General features: G+C 37.3%; 1 protein-coding gene across 3 annotated transcripts in view; it reads right to left on the bottom strand.

The window, feature by feature from the left end:
- Positions 1–26,371, bottom strand: part of VAV3 (vav guanine nucleotide exchange factor 3) — a 156,495-nt gene that overhangs the window by 85,829 nt on the left and 44,295 nt on the right. For all 3 annotated transcript variants that reach the window (XM_042819144.1, XM_042819146.1, XM_042819145.1), the window contains exons 3-9: positions 13,417–13,475; positions 12,456–12,521; positions 10,663–10,771; positions 6,532–6,624; positions 6,366–6,434; positions 2,676–2,779; positions 354–453 (exon numbers count right to left, since the gene is read on the bottom strand). In XM_042819144.1, the coding sequence (XP_042675078.1) occupies positions 354–453; positions 2,676–2,779; positions 6,366–6,434; positions 6,532–6,624; positions 10,663–10,771; positions 12,456–12,521; positions 13,417–13,475 (600 nt within the window). The remainder of the gene's footprint in view (positions 1–353; positions 454–2,675; positions 2,780–6,365; positions 6,435–6,531; positions 6,625–10,662; positions 10,772–12,455; positions 12,522–13,416; positions 13,476–26,371) is intronic.

Here is a 26,371-nt window from a genome sequence, read left to right as displayed (position 1 = left end):
CTTGGTAGGCAACAAGCCGTAAGAAGCTTCAAGATGGGCTTATTTGGCACAGAAGTCTGCAGTTCTGTATTCTCAGCCAACATATGACAAACAGAGAAATATCAGTTCCAAAAATAAATCCTAACCCTACTACTGCCAGTGGAAAGCATCACTCACTTCATCCATTCAGGATTGCCAGGGTCTGTATCTCAACAGCTAAACATTAATCCGATGAGAGGTTCCAATAAATTACAAGGAAAAGATGATGAACAAATTCAGTTTTAATCCACTACGTTTTTGACTTGGTTGAAAGCAGGACATAGTTATCAGAACACATATAATACACACACACGAACATTATAAAATTCGTATACCTCTAACTTCAACTTAACATCTTCTTTTGTCTTAGAAATGTTGTCTAAGCATGATATGGCTGTTTCCACTTGACTGCAGTACTGTCCATAAATAACCAATCTAAATCAAAGCAAGAGATAAAGAATAAAGGGAACATTTGCTTATTTCAGGAAAATTCTTCCTCCTTTTTCACAAAAAAAAAAAAGGCAATCTTCTTTTCAACAGGAGTAGCGTTTAATTATGCCAGCATCACACATAGCCAGACTCCAACAATGAAAACAATGAAAAATATTCAGAAAAATAAAGTTAAAACTGCGTTCAAAATGCTGTAAAAATCACTGCAACTTCCTTTAACATTCACGTGTGTATGCTGCAATAAATGCAGGACTCATTAAAAGCAGTATAATCACTGTCTAACAGGAGAACACCACATATTTACAGCACTGCAAATTTTCAAGAGTGCAGTGAATAAATTCTCTAACAAGTTTAATAGGATTAATTGTGCATATACTTTAAAGAACTGGTAAGCTATCCTAACTGATCCATCTCCAACATTTTCTACCAGGTTACATCATGTGAGCTTTCAGATCCAAATAACAGCATGAATTAAATACCCAGTAGCTGTCAACAGAACTAATGCTTCATGGAAGAGTCTGTTTTTATAAAGGTATTCTCTTGACCCTTCTTAAAGTGCTTCTTTTAGTCCCATGGCAGAGTTCTATTTTGTTATACGTTTTCCATACATTTCTTTAGGTGATTCCTTCTCTGTGTTTTTAAATTCCCTTTTGGGCAGTTCCTATGGCTTTCCTTTTGGGCCTCCTAAATTCCTTTATCCCCAACTGAATCTTGGTCATTCATTACACAACTGAAGTGATTATACTGACTAAACACCACTTCTGATTACTTCCAGCATGTGCTACAATGTCCTATGTCATGTTGTTCCCCTTCTGCATAATACAGGTAAGACTGAGATTTCTTCTCAGTGTCCTTTGTTGCCCTTATAGCAGACATTTCAGTGCTACTTTTGAAAAATAAGTATTTTCCAGAGCAAGTTGTTGTCCCCTATTTCCTTCCTAGAACAGCAGCAAGTTTATCAGCCCAGGGAATAATTCTGTCCTCTGCAAGAAAAGCTGAGATAGAGGATCTTGAAGGCAAGACTGTTTATGGACTGTCTGGCTGGTGTTCCTCATCCAGAAAACAACTCATCTGCCAAACATCTTCCAGATGCTGCTGCTCAGTTCCTCACAAGCCCATTATTATCCCAACAATCCTCCTCCCCCATCACTCCCAGGAGAATCCAATTTGATCCCACCACTCTTTTGCATTCTGGATCCAGAAACTGAATTTTAATCACAATCCAAGAGTTAGTTTGTGCTAAGTCAGCACTGTAACCCACAGCACAGCTTTTCAGCTAAGTATCATAGGTCTGTAAGTTCATCCATACAGCTCAACAGTTGTTCAGTGCTGTTCAGTACAAAAACACAATTTGAAAAGGGCTTAAACATATTGGCAACTAGCCTACAGGGTACAACATGCTCACGTGGCTATCCTGTTATTAGTCTGGCTATTTTTGAGTTTTTTTGAAGGTAAAGTATGCTTGCTTCCCTGCCATACTTGACTGCAGATCAGAGTAAGATCTTCTCTTTCACACCTATGTTCTCTGCTTTCATGTTTATCACCTCTCTTGCTTTCTTTAACCTGGAATGCCCTTATTACATATCCTTGCCTTATTTTGCACCTTTTACATCTTTATACCATTCTATCCAGTAAACAATACAGGTACGTGCTATAAAATGTTAAACGTTAAAAAAAAGTGCTGTGGGCAAAAAAAAACACTGTTTAAGTTTTGTTAGAAATGTAGTTGCTACCTGTCTAAAGAATCACATATTGCAGAAAAGACCTTCAAAATCATGTCCAATCATCAACCTGACCTACCAAATCCCATCACTAAACCATGTCCTGTAGTGCCATGTCCATATATCTTCTAAATATGTCCAGGGATGGTGACTAAATCACTTCCTTGGGCAGCCCATCCCAATGCTTTAACACTCTCTCCATTAAGAAATCTCCTCATAACCAACCTAAACCTTTCCTGATGCAATACGAGACTGTTCATATAAAACTATGTAACAATTTTGCTAAAATTGGAATGAAAAGAGGCATAGCTCATTAAGTAATAGATGACATTTTGACTTCCAGGGTCATAACACAAAATATTAGCTTTATAATGCTGACATTGAATTCAATTTTAGTTTAGAAACATTCATCAAAGTATAGTAAAATGATTTCACAGATTGGGCATAGATATCATAATTAGACAAAAATTAGTACATAAATCTTACCTCTCCTTGTAGCTAATAAAAATTTGATACAAGTTCTGATCGTTTTTGTTAATAATGGAATCACTGATGTCCTGTGTTAAACTCCTGTGAATTTTCACCAAATCCTTAAAAACAGCGATGAGAAGGAGGAAATTATTTTTAAAACAGAACAAAGTTTTGAATATAAAAATAAGTGGCTTCATCTTAAATTCATTAATTGAATAAACTGGAGAACAGATCATTTGCGATTAGAACCTAAGTTCAAGGTTTTCACATCTTCCATACACTGCAATAAGAAAAGCTGAATTCGAACAACTGCCTATTTAAGACTCATTTATTCTGGCTTGGAACAGGCACTGCTAATTCATCTTCATTTTATAATAATTTTAAAATAAAGCAAGTCTAGTAAATGCTCTAGTGACAAGATAAAGTAATGATTCATGTCCCTGAGCTGTGAAAAATTAATTTTGTACATTGGTCAGTTAGTGATGTTCCAGTGCTAAGTTCACTGCAATCATAATGGGTTTCCCAATACAGCAAACAGCTAACGGCTGAGAGAGAGGCAAGAATACTGCAGAAGATTTTCTCCATGAGCATAGTAGAGAAGAATCTTAGATTGCTACTATTTAAAAAAAACTGTATGCTATTGTAGATGACACCAGCCTTATACTGTAAGGATGCTATCACAGAAGTCATTATGAATTAAGTCAAAACAGGTTAAGAAATTCTTTAATCAGGATAATTAAGTGGTATGCAGACCTCTGTAATAAAAAACATAGGATTGTTTATGAAAGCTGCCAAAGATTGTTTAATGCAGTAAAGGATACTTTACAAAAATACACAACATTGAGCACTGAATTAAGTGAGAGCACTTTGCTTCCTACAGACGAAATCTGCAAGGTCAATCACATCACAGCTGACATAGCAGAAGCTTAAAACCAGTCAAATTCAATTGCTACCAATTGTACAACCATATCCTCAGAATCTTAAATTCCAGCATATAGACATAATACTACAGAAATGTTTCCAGATGAACATACTACAGCACATTTTTTCAGGAGTGTACAGAGACTCAGCTAAGCAGCAAACCTGAAATAAAGTTGAATGTTAAATAATAAAATGTCTTTAAACTTCTCTTTCAACCAGAATTACTTCACTTTTTAAATTAAAGTGATGCTAACATCATTAAAGGTTAATGAAGTGTCAATACCTCAGTAAGCTATGTTTCTTTCCATCTCTCCCTGCACATATCTCAAATGCATGCAGAGATGTACATACAAAAGGATCTCACATGCATACACAGAGGCATACAGATGCATGCAAATATACAGCCATATATATATATATATATATATATAATCTATATATAATCTTAAAGAATAGAATTTTGAATTCTGAGCCCTGATGAAAGGCACTATTTAGACTGGTGAGCTGTGGTTCGGGCCTTTTTCCTTAATAAAATGTATTTTGGCATCAGCAAATAATTTTGTCCAGCTAGCATCCCTATATAATCCATACATAAGGAACACAGCATCACCCTAAAGCACCAATGAGTCAGCACAAGCTTTTACCAGAGACAAATCTGTCCTGTCTTGAGACCACCACAACTACACTCCACATTACCATTTCGCTGTAGAGCTTCTAACAGCTATTTTCAGTTTAAAGTAAGCTTCCACTGCCCTCCAGCCTTCCTGCTGAGGAACTGCTGCAGAGACAAGTTCTGAGCAGAGAAAACACTACTTTTTTTTTTTTTTTTTTTTTGCTTAGACAAACCCTGCATTTCTATCAGTATCGTCAGATGCCCACAAGATGTCAGAAGAATTTAAAAGGAAATAACCATGATCCTGTAAAAGCAGAATACTGCATGCCTATAATGTGAAGAGAAGTTAAAAAATACCTGAATAGCAGTTTATTATATGTGTGATTTGGAACTAGTAAGATGAATAGCTTTTGTTGTTTTTACTCCTCTTATCTCAGTATCATAGAATCATTTCAGTAGAATGGGACCCTTCAATACCATTTGCCCAACTCCCCTGCAATGAACAGGGACATCTATAGCTGCACCACATGCTTAGAGCCCCCATCCAGCTTGACCATAGTTGCCTCACCAAGGACAGGGCACTCACCACCTCTCTTTGGACAACCAGTTCCAATGAGTCGTGACCCTTACTTGAAAAAACTTTTTACCTTATACCCAACCTAAATCACATAGGTTTTTTTGTTTGAAAACATTTCCCCTCACCCTATCACAGCAGTTTCTGCTAAAATGCCTGTCTTCTTTTTTACAGTCTCCACTACATGAAAGGCTGATCTATCTCCTTACTGCTCTTGAAGGAGTAGTGAGTAGGCTGATCCCTCAGTTTCTGCTTGCAGTGTGTAACCCCTTTTACATCCCTGTGAAGCATGTCACACTGGCTGGCTTCGAGGCATTCAAGGCAACTAAGTCAGTGTACCTGGCCACACTGCACCTTAGAAAGATTCACACTTGGTAAGAAAGGTCACATCAGAGCTTCTTTCAGAGTGAATAAGAAACACTGCCATAGGACAGAACAATTTGTTTTCAAAGCAAAGGATTCTCTAAAGGCAGCTGACATATTCTAAGACAAATAGTTTACTGATATCTGCGGCAGTACTTCAGACTAATGGTCAAAGAGGAGGAAATTGTAGCTATTAAGATTCACAGTGAAAACTTAAACAGGGAGACAAATGTGGAAAGATGTGAGGTATCATCTTATGATTAGCTCAGTAACTGCTATAATTTAACTGCAGTCAGATTGGTACTAGTTTAGCAATTAAAATATTTTTGCAAACCAGGTTCCATTGAAGAAAAAATCCCAAACACCTCTTCCCACAGCCCTGAGAAGCTGCAGGACATTCCAGAGATAGCCAACACCAACACAGATGATCTTTCATAGGTGATAAAGGTTGATGTGGTCCACGGGCCACGCTTTGGGGATCCTTCCTTTACAGTCTGCCTCGTAAAAGAACAGTCCTTTCATTTCTCTCTGTTAAGACGAGCTTCAGACCATGTCTGATGTCTTTCTTCAATGTCAGATAAAGCAAAGTTATCTGCTGGATACTTAAATCAACTACAGAAAAGGTATGTAAAAATTGTCATACTATTGTGAAGAGGCCAAAAATAAGTGGGACAAAGTGATAATCACAGGAAACCTTGAATAGTTCAGTCAAATAACATCTCCTAGACACTTCAGAGGACTTGCTTTTGCTGTTCAGTGTCAGATTCAGAATCTAAAAGTTATTTGAAGATCAAAATGTCTGCAATGACAGACTGGGCTAGATACAAAGATTTGCAGACTCTTTATAGAAATCCTATTGAAAACATTGCTGAATGTTGAATGGTGGGCAACATAACAGTGACTGTTTTATACAGCCACTCAGTGGCATATTTTAGAAATCAATTTGTCTTCTATAAGTTATCCTCTACAGGTCAAAAATGATCCTCTTTGGTTAAAAAGTGGTTAAACTTGCTATCTGATCTCAGAGTACTATTTCTCATTTTTCCCATGAAAAGGACTAAAAAAAAAAAAAATCAAATAGTGTGCATACTCTTTTCCATCAAGTACGCTACAGCTACACAAATCAATTTTGCATGGTATTTCAAATACCCAATTTATACACTAACGTAAAACACAAATACATCATAACCAAATACAAAGCTTATAGCTCTTTATTAAATACATAGTTACTCACAGGAATGTTGATGAAAACAGTTTCAAACTCTGATGCTGACAAAAACCTTTTCAACGGCACCATAAAAAACTGCAGGGAAAAAATACATACATTGACTATGTGGTTATATTTTCTAGAGTGCTATAGAAACACATCTGTAATGTTTTTGTAAAGCAGTAATACTTACTTTCTCTATTGATTCCAGAGTTTCAGTGTATTTCTCTTCAGTTTGTTTTATTTCAGCAAGACAACAACTTCTTACATCATTCTCAGTATGCTTCTGAAATTATAGCGAAGACAAGTTTATTTTTATTAACAGGCACCTAATGGATAACATACTTATTCACTTAAAATTTAGCAATTAGGATAACTGCTTCCTGAATACTTTTTTCTGTATACGGCAGCCTCCAAAGATGATAGCACTAACAAAGAATATTTTAATGTTCAATTAGCTGATGGCTTTCAGACTTACACTACAATTCCACATCAAAGGAATGCTATGAAAAGTTTATGTTTAGACAAAGAGAGCTCAGCTGTCTGCATGTACTTCAGAAGTTGAAAAACAAGAGCACATTCATCTCATTTTAAATACTGAGCAATTAGTAATTCCATTAAACTTAATGGGACTAATTCATGTAAGTAACTTTACATTGCTATAAATATTCAGTCTAGTGCCTGCACTTATTTACAGCTTTTAGTTCTCAAGTGGAGCTTTCTCTTTGGACACAAAGTAATCACTTCTTTGAACCAGGAAATGCAGCGATCTCTTAAGTCCAGCTCTTGTCTGTGTTTATTTGGGGTGATTTTTCCACATAAATTAGAAGACTCATATAACATTTGTACATGAGCGTTGCTTCAAAAGTAATGCCTCCTATTATGTGATGTTAGCAGTACAGCAGTAGAGGTTGAACCTTTTTACCAATACACCATTACATTTTGTTGCAGTGTGACACATGGCAGCTGAGGGACAAATGAAGCCTAATATGGAAGTGCAGATGAAGGAAAGGTGTATCACTGAATTACTCCACGTGGAAAAAATGGCAACCACTGACTTTCATTGATGCTTATTGAGCATTTATGGAGACCAAACAGTCAGCGTACGTGAGCACAGTCAGGTGGTGAGTGGTGCATTCCAGAAGTGGCAACAGCAGTTTGAAAGATTAGCCATATTCCAGATGATTAATTTGCCGTGCAGGCTCTTGTTCATTGCTGGCAAAAACGCATAGCTAATTGTGGTAACTATGCTGCAAAATAGTGTTTTGTAACTGAGAATTTGCTCTATCAGAGTTACCACGTTCTTTGCAGCTGTCATAGTTTCCAAGAAAATAAATATGAGGCATTACTTTCAGAGTGGCCTGTGTAATTACCATAATAATAGTTTGCAAGCACTCTTAATGAAGATCAGATCTACAGTGTTACAGTTTCATTAATTTGTAAAGCTCATTTCCAGCTACAGATTAGACACCCAGAAGCAGGTATGAACATGCTCATGCCACACAAGTCTTAAAAACAGCTGGAGTATCTGGGAGACCTGACACAAAAACCAGCTAAGCTCTCACAATTAAAAGTCATTACTGACCTAAAATGTTTTCTCTAAAAACACCAATAAGCAATTGTATAACGAGCACCAATAACATGACATCCTTTCTAAAGCCTAATTACCAGTCTGTAATACTTTCCTAAGGCCTTCTGGACCATAGCTTACATTTCTCAATCTGTGTAGGTGATTCACATCATGTACAAAATAGACCTTATGACCAGCCATTACTGCTTACAGACAGAACCAGGAAGAATTTAGCAACCTAGTACTATAGTACTATATGCATTCAGAAAATGACTTAACTTTTAAGCATGTCTTTTTTTCCTCTTACAGCAGTGGCAATGCTTCTAGACTCTGAAATTTTAAAATTTAGCTCTTGGTATGGCCAAGGTTATACTGAGTTCACTCCCTTCTCCACTATCAGTCACATCCACATCTCATAAATATAACACAGCACATCGCTAACCACATTTAAACTGACCATGAGCCACACACACATACTGTTCTTGGGATGGCTCAGCCACAGGTGAAGAATAGGAAATGTATGCAAACTAGGTGAAAGCTGCAAATCATATAGACACATAGAGCTTCATCACTCAATCTTCATCACCTTATCTCCTTTTCCCTACTCTGTTTATCTCTGTATGATTCTACAAGCAATTCCTGCAACTTGAATACGCTCCTCACTTTTCTACCAGGTGTTCCAACTTCTGAAATTTCTCTTTAAATTCTAAGTTGTGCAATTATTAGTTTTCCCCCACACCAAGCAATGAAGTGCTTTATTGACCAGCTGGAGACAGAAGTAACCATATGGGAGAAGTATATAAAAGCTGTCTTTCATAAGCGGAAATATACTTGGTGAGCATTCTAATACTCAGCCTCGTCTGAAAAACCTATCACTTATTTCTAAATTCTGTCACCATTAACTATATTTAATCTCAATTCAGATTAATTGACATTACTTAGGCTTTAGCTATTTTTTCACATTTAGTCTTGTAATATTTCCATCAGCACAAACGTTGTTGTACTCAATAGAGTGCATAACCACTTGCAGAACATGGGTATTTGTTGTTCATCAAGTGATATGAGTAATGCAAACAAAATCCTGGGATTCCATGTAAAATAATTGACTTCAATCTTGTGCTCATCTAACCCAAATAGATCATTCCCACAAGCACTTTTGACAGCATTTAGCACATCAGTTTCATATTCATATCACAGAGTTTTCGAATTTGGGTGCAGTAAGCAAAAGAAGAGAAAATAATAATGAGTAAATAACAGTACAAGTGAGGAAAATTGCATCTGAAGGTCATCAACTGAGAGAAAACTTAGTGGAATAGTTTACTTTGCAAGATGATCATGATAAATTAAGGGTGAGGGAGATGCAAAACATTTTGGCTGCTATTAGAGACTCTTAAAAGCATTAGGTTCTTCTGAATATCTGCATGAAAGTTATCCTGTGCTAATCTTTTTCACTTGCAAGGAGTTCTTGTAGAAGTATTCAAATGAAAGAACTGTGTTAAATAATCATATTAGCACACAGCGCATTTATAAACCTGACATGAAATTATCACAAAGCAGAAATAATTACCACATTCAAGAAAGCTGCCTGAGCAAAGCAATTGTAACGTCACCATTCATTATATGTTGAGGAAGAAATAGTTAGCTGTATTAGGTTTTCACGTTTCATTTACTTTCTATTAGAAACAGTCTGTTCAATCTGAATTATCTAGGCTAAGATGCATTTTACAGCATGTAAAATCTAAACTCTCTATTAATCATTTACAAGAAAGGCAGATAGGCAAGAATAGAACTCAGAAAATTGCACTCAGAAAAAAAGAATCAGGGAAAGTTTACTAACAACTGTCAGACTACCAACTACACAGTAGAAAAAACACCCACATCTCCTTTATGTTAATTCCAAATCTTTTGAGCTTCAGCATAAAATGAAAGTAAAATTATAGTAAATAATCCCTGCAATTCAGTTGTATCTCTAAAATAACCTACTTGAAACTGAATGTGGCTTGATTAGATAAGAAGTTTTTTCATCTCAAATTTTATTCAGGTATTTCAGAAGTTTAAAATTTTGTCATTAAACAAAAACAAGCAAGAGGCTAAAAAGTAACAGCGCACATTTCATTTTGATTTTATGCGTACTCACTGAAGAATACTGTATTAGCAGAAAAACAGACTTGAAACATTTATAGTTGAACCTATAGAGTTATAAAGATTAAAACAAATCAGTACGCTTTCCAGAGGATTTTGGTTGGTTTGTTTGAGTCGTTGTTTATGTTTGTTTGTTTGTAAACAGTGGTAACTGCAAAAGCAAAAAACAAATCACATCAGGTATCTTTTATACTTGTATTGGAAATCTACACTAATTCAAAAAACAAGACGAAAGTCTTAACAATTTTCCACTTCTTCAAGCAACAACTTCATGTTTGTCATTTTGAATATCAAGTGCCCAAATTATGGCAGAAGAAAGAAGGCTTCACATTATTACATTCTAATTTTTTTTTTTTTTTTTTGAAGTTAGTAACCAGTGATCTTATATTTCTGTTAAATAAACTACATTTCTTTCAAAATATTACCATAGATAAATGTTCAACCCTTTGCCAAAAGCGACCACAAAGCAGGAGATAAAGCACTGCACATGACAGATCCACATGTAATTAAGCCCAAGTGAAGTTTTGGTGAAACTACCTATAAAGAGGTAATTTCACAGATGTTAAATAAAGAATCACCATTGTGAAAAATGTTCGGAATTAGAAAACATACAGGTTGCTGTGCTGCTTCATCTTTCATTAGGTCTTCATAAACCTCCCCACCTTCATCTTCTCCATAGACACAATCATACAGCTCCTCATCTTCATCAACACCAGTTTCACTGAAAGGAAAAACAAGAATTTTTAAAAAACCTGTGCAGCACAGACAAATTACAATGCCAGCTCTGCAAAGGAGCCTTTCTTATAGGAAAAAACTGCTGCAGTAAACAAAGATTAATTAATAGAAGTATCTAGTGAAGAGAATCCATAAAGGAAAATTAAGCTCACTAATTGTCTTTCCTCAATAGATTTAAAATATGATTGCATGAAACAAAAACAATACTGAAGACTGAATGAATTTACAACCACATAAAATCAGCGAGGCATGAAAAGCAGCTTGTCAGGACAGTTCTGTCAGGACCCACTCTCTTCATCCCTTTTCCCACCACACGCAGAGGCAGGGAAGCTGCCCTTTCTGACTGCCTGGCATCCCACTGCAATGCAGGACAGTGGCACAGGCTTCCTTTCTGCCTAAACAAAAAATTATCTGGAGGTAAAATACAGAGAAGACTGCAGAGCAAGCAGCTAAGAGTCTGTACCTCCATACCATAAGCGACCTTCAGCTACCCAAAATAATAAAGTGCACTTTCCAATTTAAAATCAGATATTTAAAAGAAAAAAAAATTCAAAACAACACAAAAGAGATGTCCTTTACACAGACAACATAATTAGCTCCACATAAAGTCTATGCTCAACTCTACCCTCAAGTAATTTAACTTCATTAAAGTCAGTCCTGTAGGAGTTTTGCTTAATTCACACTAAGACTGTACATAGTCCATACAAAACCTCTTGCACCCACATTTCTTAAATTACATCTACAAAACAGCCAAAAACATAATTAAAGTAGTTTGGCCATAATAATACAAAGACTTGCTCAGGTTTGCTTATTATTTGGGGGATTTTGTTGTAGGAAACTCTGAAATTGTTCAGAGTGAAAATTTAAAAAAAAAAAAGAGAATCAATCCAGTCAGGTACATGACTACAATTAAAAGGGACAATTATTTTAGAAAGCGAACTGTCTGCATGAACCCAGGAAGTACATTGTAAACTCCACTGTAGGATTTTTCCTTCTCTATAGACAAAAAAGAAAAAAAAAAAATTCATGGTATGAACAGCAGATACACCAGAGCAAGAGGCCTACAGCATAACCCAGGCAAAGAAAGCAGGATAAAGGCCAGTGAACCAAACATTGGTGTAATTTAATCTTTGAGACAACGCGCTCTGACCCTAGCTCTTATCCAGCATGATTCCTAAGAGATCTGGAAATGTCTAAACTACCATTATACAGTGTTTTCATGTCTATTCTATCTCTGCCTCAAAGTCAACACAAAAATTTGCAATAATTAATAATCCTGCAAATGCTTACCCAAAAATGTAAATGCATCTATACAAAGAATTTCAGTGCATTTTCTTTGCAAGACTACGACAACTTCCTTGAGTTCCTTAAAACTGATACCATATTTCTCTGAATCCATTCCCATTGTTCAGAAAGATAATTCATCAGTGCATTCATGATTCACTTCATCATCAGTACCCTTTAGAAAACGTTTCTTTAAATATATAAATATATAAATATATTGCAATCTTCAAATAAGCCTTCGTAACATTATTCTCTCTGGTCACCATAATTGCAAACCAAATAAAGAAATCAAACTAATATCTCCCTCTTCAATAAAATCATCGTATATATAGTAGTGTGTGACTGAAAACCAAAATCTTTCATTTAACTCTAGGTTTACAACATACTCTATCAAATCAGGGAGACATTTGTAGACATCTTCATCATCAACGCTTTCTTCTGTAGGGAAGGGCCTGTAGAAAGAAAAATATTATGAATTTGTACAGTTGCAAAGTCATTTTGGTTTGGCTTCTGAAGTTTTCACACAGATAACTCAGTTCATTAATGTTAAAATGTTTTACGTTCCCTTCCTTACTTGATAAGCAGTAACATTTATATCTAGGTTGGTACATATGACTTGATATTTCATAAAAACCCCACTAATAGACATTATTGTCATCTTTTACAGTGGAGTATGATTTTTCAGCACAGGACATGGATTACAGGACTGAGAAGGTTCTTTGGTTTGTTTTGGGTTCCTACGTCGTTTTGTTTTAACATCCATTCATGCAAAACTGCTGAATTAACAAAGAAAGTGGAGAATTTCAAAGCTGAAGTATGTGATTTTTCACCTCCTCTTGCGTATTTTGTTAACTACACACAAGAGGTTCACAAAGTTAGGTTTGACTGATCTACTGGGTTCATTTTTCAGTTGGTTTGATTTTTGAGTTTTGGGTTTTGCTTGTTTTTTTTTTTTTTTTTTACGACAAGAATCTCACCAATTTGGCAGTTTTGCTTACTTCTAGAAAACAGAAATAGGAGAAAATCTGTTCTTCATATTGATCAGTTGTCGGATTTACAATCTATATTATAATTTTCACAAACATTCCATAATGCTAACTACTCATTGTTCACTTCCACATTTCAGCACAAGAAGGCTTCAGGCACTTCAGTAAATGTACCAGAAACAGAGGATTCCCTTTAGAATCAATTTCCAAATAAACTGCAAGACAGACTTCTCCTTCTGCCAGGTGATACAAACGTCTGATAAGAAAAATTTCATGTCTACCTACATGGCCCTCACCAGCATTTTCAAGAGGGACCAGGCAGGAGGCATTATTCACACCATTTACTAGGCCAATAACGTACCTTATTCCTGTGCCAATTGCAATAGGAGTGCGGGAAAGTTTTGAGAGTGTTTCTATCACCTGGAGAAAAAGAAATGAACCATGATTAGTTGCAGAATAGTAGCATAAAAGCTCTATCTTCTAATCACAGCATATGATACAAAATGACACAGAATCTGGCTGTGCCAAATACTGTGCAATGTGTACTTGCACAGATTGCCCTCAACGTGATCTTCAGCGCTTGCAGACTGACAGAAGTGATGGAAACGCAAAGAAACAAAGGGAAATTATTTATTTACAAGTCTCAGAACTAGTAAAAATAAAATAAAATTAAGTAGATTTAGAACCAAATCATGTGATAGTTTTAAGCATGCACATAAACTGTATCAGCCTTGCAGACTGCTCTGGAGGTTTTTGGTTTGGTTTGGTTTGGTTCGTCTACAGAAATATTTCATTTGAGCAAAGGCTGACCAGAAGAGGGAGCCAAACAACAAGTGGAAGAGCCTCTTCCAGGACTCACTTGAAAAGGAAAGATTTCTATTAGCTAAACAGGAAATTAAGCTATACATTTGAGTCCATAAGCTCTGCTTATTTTTAGAAGATTTCAGTAGTATGAGTGACCTCATTCTACGAAAATACTTCCCATAAGTGCTCAAGGTTATACAGAAGAGAAAAGAACTTAAGAGAGGATAGAGGAGGATGTCTGGTCATATACAAAGAGTCATTTTGCTGTCAGATGTAATAAGAGAACAGCTCACACTCTACCTAGCACGTCCTCTATGTTACAAATAGTTTCTCCTTTTCTGAGCACTATCAAGTTTCATTTGCTTGTGAGAGAAAAGCTGCCAAAACGACATCCAGTAGAACATCCCAGCTCCCTGAACATCCCAGATATTTCAGGTTGCGTTACTAGAACTCAAAACACAGATTAAATTCAAGTCAAATCTCCCTCGAAGGCTTGTACCAGTGGTATTAAAATTCAGGTATAGCAGTGGGTGTTCCATGAACATTTGTGAATGAAGTTATTGAAGCTATAATTACAAGATTAGCCTGATCATAAAGAGTATGGAGTTAAAAGTACCTCTTTCAGAGGAATGATAATGACATGTTCACACAGGAAAATGACAAAGTAAAAACAGCACAGAATAACCACCAAATACAGAACCTAAATTGAAGTAAAAAAAAACTTCCAAAGTGAATCAAGTTTCAGCTGTAAAGAGCAAAATTCAAAAATGAACTGAAAGTTATGTCACTCCAGTAGACAAAATATTTAGGGCTCATTTAAGGTGTTTGGAAAACTCACACAACAGAAAATCTGATTTTACTGTACAGCAATGACCCCCCTAAAAAAAGAAATACTCTGTGTACATAATCAAACATGACACCACATTAATTCTCCAAGAACAGGAGCACTGCAATACATTCACCCTAGGAAAAAAAGGAACTTGAAAGCTGCAAATAAAGTGATTAAGAATGTTAATTAACTTTTTTTTACATTATTCAAAAGGTCAAAAGGAAAAAAAAAAAACTTACAAGTTCTTATTTGAAACAAGGTGAGTTGTGGCTTATATATCAAAAGAATCACCCATCTCCACAAATCTGAGAACTTCAGTGCAGAACTGGACAAAGGCTGCTGAACAGTACGAGACAAGGATCTACAGGAAGTCAGTCAAAAATTCGATAGCTAGCAAAGTGATCTGTCCTGACAGATGGGTGAATATTGACTGGCAAAATAACAGGAAAAGAAGTTTAATGATTATTGAAAAAGTGGAGGACAAGTCTGTTGAACTAAATCTCCCTCTCCTGTTTCAACATGTTATTTCCTGGCACATAATACATCATCTTCAAACAGCTTCACCAGTCCATGCAAATCCTTCTCCTAAAGGGATTCTCACTTACCTGGTGTAATCAATACCAATAGCCATATAGCTTTCTCTTTGTACCTAGCTATGGCTTCTTTCAAGATAACATGAAACAATCTGGACAAAAAGTATGAATTTTAGGAAGATAATGAGCAAATGCTATTGCCAAATTGTACTGACAGTGTGTATTTTGCAACTAATATGCACACAAAAGCAAGATTTGGAATTTAAGAAAATGCATTTTTTCAGAAACCAATGTGAAATCCACTTAAAAAAAAAAAAAAAAAAAAAAAAAAAGGTGAAGAAACCAGAGAAATGTCTGAGAAAATACACATAGAAAAGAAACCGTGACTAGAAAAAAAAAAAAAGGTGACAACCAGTAATTTTCACTGCTCTTGTAAAAAACAGAAAAGTTTTGGCTCTGTATGAAGAAGAAACTAACATGCTAGGAAGCTAGCAAGCAGAATTCTAACAAAATCTGAGCAGTGGATAAGAAGAAAATAGCAATCATCACAGCAGCTGTCCGTGTCTCAGCAGAGATACAGCGGTCCCCAGAAGGAGGTGATGAAGTGTGCTTCTTACACAAGCCTTACAAAAGGAGAAAGCATTTGCGTTTGGCAGAGGCTGCTATTAGACTATGCAAAAACAAAATAGGTAAGAACCAAAGATCACTAATGACCCAATGTTTTTAAGATATAAAATACGTAACTGAAAGCAGTTGCAACTTAAAAATATAATTTGATGCTTGCCTACTGACCACTGCTATTACAGCGCAACTTAAAACAGCACTCTGACTAGAAATATAAAGGTTTCTACCCAAGGGTTTTTTATTGTTTTTTTCGGGCAGTTTTGTTGGGTTACTTCCCCTCCCCCTCCAAAAAATTAAGAGAAAATGTCAGGACACATGCCACAGCTTACACAAACAAATATATGAACCTATCACTTCTGGACAACACACTATGCCTAATTCAACACTATACATATTAATTTGCTTTCAATATTAACTATGGCTTCTGCATTTATCCTACATGAAATCTCAGTTCTTTGCTACTAATGCACTACAGATTTTTTTTCCAGAGTTCCCTTATTTCTGGGTCTATGGGGAAGGTTTTAATTATGAACAGGCTGAGGTGTCAGAAAAACTATCAGAATTTCACCAAATTACCAAATCTTACTAAAATTACCAAACTATTCACAGTAAAATGTCTGACTTTCAACAAACTAGCAGAGAAGAGTTTCTTAAGCAGCTCTACTTTGAAGCCCAGTACAGTTGTTGTGGGGCAGATATAATACAGTGCAATTCTGAAATCCAAAAATCCAAAATTACAGCGTACCACTCACAGGAATGTTCAAAAGATCCAATTGAATGCTTTTCATGTTTTTTTTAAATTGGTTTTTTGTTTGTTTGTTTTAGGGTTTTTTTTTATTGCATTCAGAGGGACTTTAACCTGTTTTACTCATTAACGCCAGATGAATTTTCAGTTCTCTCCCAGAGCAAGGCCTCAAACCCTCCATTCAGACAGATGCTCCTGCCTAAGCCAACCCATTTTCAAGTGCAAAATTAGCACTTCTTGCTTGTATAAAATCCAGAACAACAAAGATTTCATGGCTGGGACTATTCTACAACACACAACTACACAAAGAGCCCCAGGGACTCTGCACCTCTGCACATCCAGTAGTACCCAAAACAGTCACCAAGAATTAGATAATGAGTAAAATTCTATGTGTGCTATTTATGTTCTTAGCAAAATATACCATTTAAAAAGCAGGCTTTATATTCTGAAATATCCTGCAACAACTACATCAAATCACTTAGTTAAGCTTCAAAGTTCACTAACAGTACATCTCCCCCACAAAGAACCAGAAACTGATAGGTGATTGCAGGAGTCTTCCAGTCACAAGAGGAATCCTTCCCAGCCCCCAGCTCAATGTGGCTGCCTCCCACTGACTGACTCTGTCACACAAAGGTTAAGCAGTTCTTTAGAAGTGACATCAAAGAAGTCACCACGACAGCCACGCTCCAAGATATGAATATCCAAGCTTGGTTCTCAGTATGCAGCAAAACACAGCATAAAATTCAAAATTAGGGTCCTGCAAGAGGAAGTGTACCTTGGCCGATGGCCCAGTCAGGGACACTACTCCTCAGCCTTGTTTCAGGCACAGCTGTCAAGCTACAGCCTCACTCAGCCCATTAATTTCTTACTTCAGTAATTACTCCAACAGCAGATTTTTTTTGGCTTGGTATTTATTATTGTTTCACTTGACTTATGTTGTAGGTCATACTCTCCAGTTTATGCAAGGACTCTCACATCCCTTGCCGAAACGTTATTTTGTAATTTCCTGCTGCCATGCTCTCCTGCAGCCAATCACCTCAAGTATTCCTGCACACACCTATCACAGCAGTACACTAGAAGGACTATTTTACTCCTTCCCATGGCCATGATGCCTGAATTTAGTATCAGCCTTACTAAGTATTTTGGTGGAGTCAATTCTTTATCTTGTTTCTTAAAAAGCAACTTACAAATCCTATAATTCAAAAGCAGACAAAATACATTTTAGAAGTACTTTAATAAGCACCTTATTCTATTTCAAGATTTGTCTTCAAAATCTGGGTATCCAGTTTAGTATTTGAGTGCTACATTTTGTTGGAAAGTTAGTCATCCTCTCTCCCTTGAAGAAAATTATTTAGCCTATAGATACAGTCAGAAATAAAGCAGTTACATTTACCAATGAAAAATGTTTTCCTTAGCCTATTTTTTAACATGCTATTTTGAAACATGCATTTGGGTTTCTTCCCAAACAGAATTTTACTACATCAAGTTTCGGGGAGGGAAAAAAAAAAAAACCTTCAGTTATACAGGAAAACTAATCATTCAGAGAGTAGATGATGATCTCTTTGGCTCTGACAAGCCTCCGTTCCATTTACTTAAAGAAAACTGATATTTGTAGCTATTTCTAGCATGCTCTCTATCAAGTGATTCCCTATTAACTACTTCACAAGTTGTAACTACTTTCAGGCCAAGCCTATGCACTGAAGACAGTCTCATAGCTGCCTAAGACTGCCTAAATTTGGGTAACACCAACTCAAAAGAAATGACAAAACTGCCATTTGTTCCTCAGAAGAAAGCCCACCTGTATTTTGTTATTCAGAAAGAATGTTTTTCTGTCTACGCTTGACTAAGCCTGAACATCCCTCACTTTTGTATGCAGTATCAGCATATTGAGCCTTTGTCACTTCAAGAATCACTTCTCTAAAACACATTCAAATTTCTATTGATAATGAAGGCACTTGCTCAATAAGGTTACACAAAAAAAAAAAAAAGATGCCACACACTATTATGCAAGTGTTCCCCATCGAAACATGTCAGCAATACAAAACCAGTAATACAAAATGGATTAGGATTTTTTCTGAGACCTAAAAAAAGAACTACTAAAAGTTACAGGTTCTTGAGGTATGTACTCTTTAATATTAACACTTTCCCCACATTTTGCAGGCAGATTCTGAAAAACAAAAATCTAGATCAACTTCAGAGTGAATCTTTCTAGGAGATGGCTGGCAAACTCTGAATTACTTAGATGATACTAAATGAGGTCCATGTATCATACTGAGTGCACCATATTGAGGAAGCTTCCAAGCCAGTCCTACCACTCATGTCCTCATACTAAGCAGTTTTTCTGTGAAGCTGTTTTCACTTATGCATCCCATGGTATAGAAGATAGAAAAGCAAAAATACTTCATTTTGCATATCTGTCACAGAGATAAGATCAAATTGCTACACTTAAGCACATTCTCAATAGCTTAAGTTAATAAAGAATGTTTATCACTTGCTACTCTGCGGAAGAACCTGCAGTTTACCAGGCCCTGGACAATCATGGATCAATACTTCATTTAGCACAGAAGGGGGGAGTGCATCCTTTAGTATTTTACTGTAACCATTTTTCAAGGCCAGGTTGGATGGGGCCCTAGGCAACCTGATCTAGTGCCTGATTAAGTGGTTGGCAACCCTGCCCATGGCAGGGAAGTCAGAGCTAGATGATACTTCAGGTCCCTTGCAATTCAAGCCATTCTAAGAATTTATGATCAGCTTTTGGACCGAAAGACCTCCAAGAACTGTTACATTAACATTTAAATTAGTTGATAAATGTTAAAAAAAATATAAAAAAAAAAAAAAAAAAAAAAAAAAAAAAAAAGGACACTTGGCCAGATAACTCCAGGGAGATTACGTGGCATAACGTGCTTCTTAGATGTGTTAAGTGTATTGCATGCATCAGTAAGTAAATTTGAACATTTTCTCTCCATCTGACTTGTTCCAGCATTGTGTTGGTATTCTCTGCTAGTTCAGCTTAGTTTTAATCAAAGCACAATCCTCTAGGGAAGGAGAAACGAGGGGTATTCCAAAAAGGCAGAAGAAATGAAAGCTCCAATATGTTTATGGCCCAAAAGTAAATCTAGTTTCACACCTCTAACAGGCCATTGAAAGCAAGAAGCTAGTTTTAACTCCCAGCTTTGTAAATACACCTCTACTAAACACTTCCATGGCATACACTGAGATACTTAAGTCATACAGACACAAACATGCAAAAGAAATTTTACAGCCTTGGCACTCTCACCAGCACCTCATTAGGAACACCACAGTTTCCAGACCCTCCATGTATAGAAGTGTAGAAATGTCTGGTTTTGATTAAACAAAACTTCACATAGCATTAATTTCCATCTCATTCAAATTATGAAATACAAGCTTTAGATGTACAGAAGAGTACATTGAAGTCACTGATTTCTACAGGGGTGATGACCAGCTATAGGATGCTATTTCCTCACTGATATCATCTTCAGCTATCCCAGTTTCAGCATCTCTTGTCCTTGTCAAACTCTCATTTCCCCTTAACTACATTCTCCAGAAACATACCAGAGGAATACATTGTCCTCCTTTCCCATCTCATGTTAGCACTAGCATTTCAATAACAAATAGCCAAACTATCCCAGTGAATCACAGCAGAGAAATTCACAACCCTGAGCCAAGTTATTGTGACTGATAGGAGCCCACCAGCAACTCTGAAAAACAGTTTGAAACCAAGTGACAAGTGCTTACGTAGAGAAAAGGTAAAACAACTGCTGTAAAAGCTGTTCTTGGCAGTCATGCATGTTTCCTCTGAAAACAGCCCCAACTCCCAGCTGCAAGAAGAGACCTCCATCATGCTGCTGTGCTGGTTGGGGGAACGTATGTGGCTTAGACATGGATATCAGGGCATGCACATTTTCTCCTTCCCTCCCAAGCAGAGGATAGGTACCATGTTGCATCGCTTTGGGGAAGGCTCATCCTTCATCCATTTTCTTCAAGGGTGTCTCCAGTGTCTACAGAGATAAGCGAGTAACAGGAAATTCTCTCTCTTGACGGAAAAAAAAGAAATAGCCAAGACAAAAAACAACCCTCCCGGGTGTTGTCTCTCCCTCTTTGTAGAGAGAGTACAGAGTTGCAAACTAGAGAGACTTCAAAAGCGCTGGAGAATCAACAGCTATAGAAGATGCAACATTTTCTCCAAAGCCCTGTGAAAAGGAGAGGTGAGGCAGGCGGCTTAGCACAAAGAAGGCAAGCAGAGCCAAAGAGATCAGTTTAAGAAAACACTGTAGAAGTTACAAGGACAGAAAATCTGACACCCATAAGGGCAGGGCTAGGTATATTTACATATTTACATATATTTACATCTTGTTGCAGCGCTAGACGGAGACATTTAATTTCCTGCTACGGTATCTCAGAAGAGCTCCAAGTTAGGCTAAGCAATATCTGGTGTCATATTCTTAAATTACAGATGTGAGGTACCTACAGTACTTTTCTCCAGGACCAGTGTTTAAAATAAAAGTATAAATGTAGCTTCCAGCAATATCAAAGGGCAGGCTGGAACCCACACTAACCAAGCCCATCTCCCACCCCTTTAGCTCACTGAACATTTTGAACGTTTCATCCCTTTTGCAGGGAGCAAAAGCTCAGATCACTCCAGCTCCTGAGTGGGAACAGTGGGCCTGGGGCTGCACACACAGCTACAGAACGTGGCTTAGGATAAAACAAAAGAAGAAACAAAACTGAACACTCTCCAGGAATTCATAACAGACAATCTCATTATCAGGAATATAATGAGCAAGTTTTTAATAACCAGTATCCAATTATGCACACATATCTATAGCTACTATACAAAAACTGTGCTTAAAATCTCATTTTTCAATTTCAGTCCATGATAAGGCTACAGAATGTGGTCCAAAAGCACGAAAGTTTCCCTAGACAATTCTGCTCTTACAAGGAAGTGAGAAAAAGCAAACTGCACAAGCAGCATATTCCAGCTAATGTTAGGTTTGCTTTGTCCAGAAGACCGAGATACTAACCAAAGAAAGCAATGGGGGCAGGGAGCTTCAGCAGCTGCTTCCTGCCTGCTGCTTGTGGTTTTTTTGGTTCTATGAATACCTTCAAGCCTCACTATGCCTGAAGGGGTTTGGGTTGACTTTTTTTCTTTTGCTTAGGTGGTGTAGCTTCAAGAATGACAGCCTCACTTCAAGTGCTACATAAACTGAGTACTTAAATGCTGCAGCTGGTAAATAGCATGCACAGACTGCCTTCAAGCATACTGCCCCTATAAGAACTGTGGAATAAGATGGGATTTTGTTCTCCTTTCTGATACAGTTATTATTTTTCAAGTTTTGCTTTAGAAAGTATGTGCTCAGGTCAATTCTCCAAAATATACCTGCTGTTGAATTGCTGCCGTTCCCTTCACAAAAGCCTTTATAATGATAACTCATAGCTGGTGTTTTCAAATGGTATTGACCCATTTGTTCAAACGCTCTCTTCATATGACTTTTAAACATCTTATTGACAATACCACAATATTTCTCTTTTTTTTATAATGGCCACAACACTAAACAATTGTGGACAATATCATTTTCTTCTGTACTTCAAATAGCATCTTTTTGTATAGTCCAAATCTCTTCTTACATGTAAACATCCATTTTTCACTCTTAATGACTTGCAGCAGGATTTTCCAAGGTGTTCAGTTAGTACCACACAGAAAATACATGGCCAGAAATTAATGCTGTCTTCCAAAACCACATTTCTTTTGCCATTGTCCTTTAACAGACTCCAAAAGTCTATTTTTTCTTTCCTGAAAAGAAGCAAATTCTCTAAACCGCAAACGCCAGCTAAGGTGTTTGTACACTCTGTACACATTTTTGTGTGCTTGACCTTGGATGATCCATATTTGCACAAACATGTTTGAGAAAGAAACAAGTGCTTTTGCATTCATTATTGATTGCACCTTAAACAAATACTGCTTTAGGTATGCATCCTAGAGTTTAAGTGATCTGTGGTTTCTGCACTCCCACTGTATTATTTCACTTTTATTTTTAAACCAATCAACCTTGACATCAGTAAGAAAGATGTTAAAAGGAGACCCTGCAATGGACTCCGCAATTTCTTCCTCTCTTCTGTTAAAAGCAGAGGAAGGTCTTTCTCTTCCCGTCTTAAGCAAACCATGCACTGCCATACTTCTCTCTTTTCTGAATTCACTTTAACCACAAATTCAACTGAGGTTGCTGAATAGTATCGAGTCCTACTTTAATTTACTCCAGTATGCAATAGTTATTGGGGTAAAAATATGTTTTCTGTCTTCTTAATCTCTGTAGGGAAAAAAAAAATATTCCCCTGCTACAGAGATCAGTGCAAAGGGAGCAAGCTGCTCTCTGATGCAAAGAGACTTGCATTATAACTTAAAAAGTCATTGGTTATCTTCAAATCTCATACTCTGGAGATCGCTTCTCAACCAGAAGTGATAAGGGAATGAATCAGTCCATAGCAAAAGCATCTCACCTGCCCTCCTCGCTACAGAAAGATAAACAAGTCAGCATAACTCACTTAACTTACACCTTCTACCATTCTCACTTTAATTTGTGGTCTCTGAAACTGAACAACGAAAGATACCTGGGAAGACATCCTGCAGCAGGAATGGCAAAACTGTCAACTACCTTTATAGAAGCCTGAAAAGTGCTAAGGTTTGCTTCTATCTCTAATTGTCTGTTCATTCAGGTGACAAGCAAAATTACACTTACTGTACTGAAAGAAAACAAGAAACTAGGTTTACATTCTTATTATGTTTGTTCTCAGTTCTCCTTTAGCAGGATCCTTACTCTGAAAAATCAGAAAAGAAGAGAAATAAATTCACTTGCTTATTTTATTCACTGTTCTGTTCCCTTGAACATGCAGCAGCTTGCAGACTTTAACATTATCTATAAATAGATAGAACTTTCACCTCAAATGAACACTACGTTTCCAACACAGAACTGCACAACCGAGGGAAAGAAGGATTTGTTGTGGTTTTTGGGTTTTTTTTTTTTTGGGTTTTTTTTTCATTTTTTAAAAAAGTTTGAATAATTTGCATGTAATGGTGACAACTCACAAAATGCAACCTCTGTGTCAGTCAGTCTCTGGCTCACCATACCCTTCACACTGATAGCATCCTTATGCTGCCTACAGCAAAATTAAGCCAGAAAGATCTTGGAGAGCTTAGTGTCAGTTAGAAGACAGAAATAACAGACAAAGAAAACGTTTAAGGGAAGTACATTATTTCATCTTCCACATACGCCTATTTGGGTCAATGTTTTTTCCCCAAGCCAGTCACCTATTAACATTGTAAAACACAAAAGTATTTGAATATAAAGCAAAAGAAAAATATTTGAACACAATGATAATAGAAAAGATCAAAAACTTGTCATAGCAAGGTCGGAAAAGATCTCCAAGTTCATCTAGTCCAACCGTCCACCTACCACCAATATCTCCCACTAAGCCACATCCTCAGTACAACATCTAATGTTTCTTGAATGCCTGCAGGGACAGTAACTCTATCACCTCCCTGGGCAACCTACTCCAGCATCGGACTACTCCTGTGGAGAAGTGTTTCTTAACATCCAACCTGAATCTCCCCTCGTGCAAATTGAGGTCATTCCCCCTAGTTCTATCACTAGTTACACGGTAGAAGAGGACAACCCCCACCTCGACATAACTTCTCTTCAGGTAGAGAGGGATAAGGTCTTCCCTGAGCCTTCTCTTCTCCAGACTAAATAATCCCAGTTCCCTCAGCTGTTCCCCATAAGACTGGTTCTCTAGACTCCACAGCTTCACTGTCTTCTCTGGAAACATCTCAGGGTTTCAATGTCCTTCTTGTAGTGAGGGACCCAGAACACAGTACTCAAGGTGAGGACTCACCAGTGCTGAGTACAAGGGGTTGATCACTTCCCTGCTCCTGCTGGCTCCAGCCCTTTGCATTGCAAATCTAAACCGTTCCTTCTGCGGTCGTGCTTGCACCCTTAGTTAGGGCTGGAGCTCAAGAGCTTAACTTGTCACCTCTGTACCGAAGAGAATATCATATTAGGCTTTGTGCCCAAGCCACTAAGCTGTCAGAACTACATCACATAACAACTCTGTAACCCTGATTGTCGTAATGCAAACTAGAACTTGAGCACTACACTAGGAAATGATGCTATCTATGGTTAAGGAAAGCAATACTTGTTTTAAATCTTCCTGTCTTTTTCACATGGCAAGGGGGATGGAGCATTGTTCCTGGATGGTCTAATACAACTCCAACAACAACTCTTGCTGTAGCTGAAGGTAGTTCTCAGACAACATTTAGTATTACACACATAATAGGCCTGGCTGCTGCAACAGAAGTGCTATCTGTTGGTGGATTTTGATTCTCAAGACACTCAAATTTCTCACTGCCTACAGCAGCCCCAGTGAGAGCTCTCAGGGCAGACTTCAACTACTACAGTTGATACACAAACAGGGTAGGCAAGGGAAGAAAAGGCTGCTGAAGGGACTCACAGCCCAGTTCAAGGCTCCTAAGGCTATGAGAAGCTTCATAGTGAGATTTTTGCTTTAAGCATTTCTTCTGTCAAATAAACTAACATGGATCGATTTGAAGCCATCGTGAAGACTGAGGCACATTGTCAGACCAATTCTTTTCTACAAGCCGAGCAGCTCTGATACCACTGTACCAACTTACAACACTTGGAAGATGCTGACTTAGCTTCTAACATTCTACCTACCATTAGAACATAAACTTCCCTGTATAGCCAGAGGTCTGCATTTGTAAACATGCATCAAGAGGAAAAACAAAATAGTTTCACAGTGTACCTATTGCAGCAAACTGTGTCAAATTGTTTTCAACATGCATGCAAATAGCAGAGCAAGACCTAATATTGTTATAGTAAGCTGAGTATCTTCATCTACTAATTACTATTTATTATTAATAAGGCTTTTTTTTTCTTTACAATAGGAGAAGCGTTTCCAAAGCAATCTTCTTACTTAGCATAGAAAGCAGATCAACTTCCACACAAGTTAACACTATTGAAACACAGTGAAATCTCATCTCTCAGATGTCTGTGGGAATACCTGCTTTCTCTCAATCAGCTCCAGGATTTGTCATCACATAGCATTTTGGGGAAATCACCCAGAAAAATGAGTACATGTTTTATATTGCTTTGTACAAGCAATGTGATAAAGCACCTTTCATCCAGCCAGAAAAATATATTTAAGAAGAAAGAAATCTTACTAACTCTTATTCACTCCCCTCCTTTCTCAGACATAACCAGAAGAGTCCAAACCATTCCCAGTTGGCCTGCCTCCATGCCTCTCCATCCACCTCAGCATTAAGAGCTAAAGACTCCCAGTATCTGGCTATATGTCTAGACACGGGTGCTCCAATTATAAAAGAGAAATCGAAGCATCAGCATCCACTTAAGAGTTAACCAAATCAGGTCTTGCACGAACAATTATTATAAGCTTAAGCACTCCGTGTTTTACCATGAACTAAGCAGAGACTAGCACATTACTGAAGGCACACAAAATCAACGACACCCTCAAGTGCTCCTCTGGTCTCCCTACGCTGTCCCAGTATTTCCCAGCAGAGAGCAGCATGAAGAGCCACACACAAAATGCCAGCCTGCATGGGCAGCAGCTGCCAGGCAGAGCACATTCACTGCAGAGTGAGAAGAGCCCGGGTGCTTTTGCTCCATAACATCAGGGCTGAGCAGCTCAGCTGCTGCCTTCTGCTTGCAACGACTGAATTTAAATGACTTGC

The sequence above is a fragment of the Centrocercus urophasianus genome, unplaced genomic scaffold, assembly GCF_019232065.1.
Source record: "Centrocercus urophasianus isolate 14NV4802_14NV808 unplaced genomic scaffold, USGS_Curo_1.0 seq_18, whole genome shotgun sequence".
Lineage (NCBI taxonomy): Eukaryota > Metazoa > Chordata > Aves > Galliformes > Phasianidae > Centrocercus > Centrocercus urophasianus.
The sequence above is the reverse complement of the archived record's forward strand: the minus strand, read 5'-3'. Positions and strand labels throughout refer to the sequence as shown.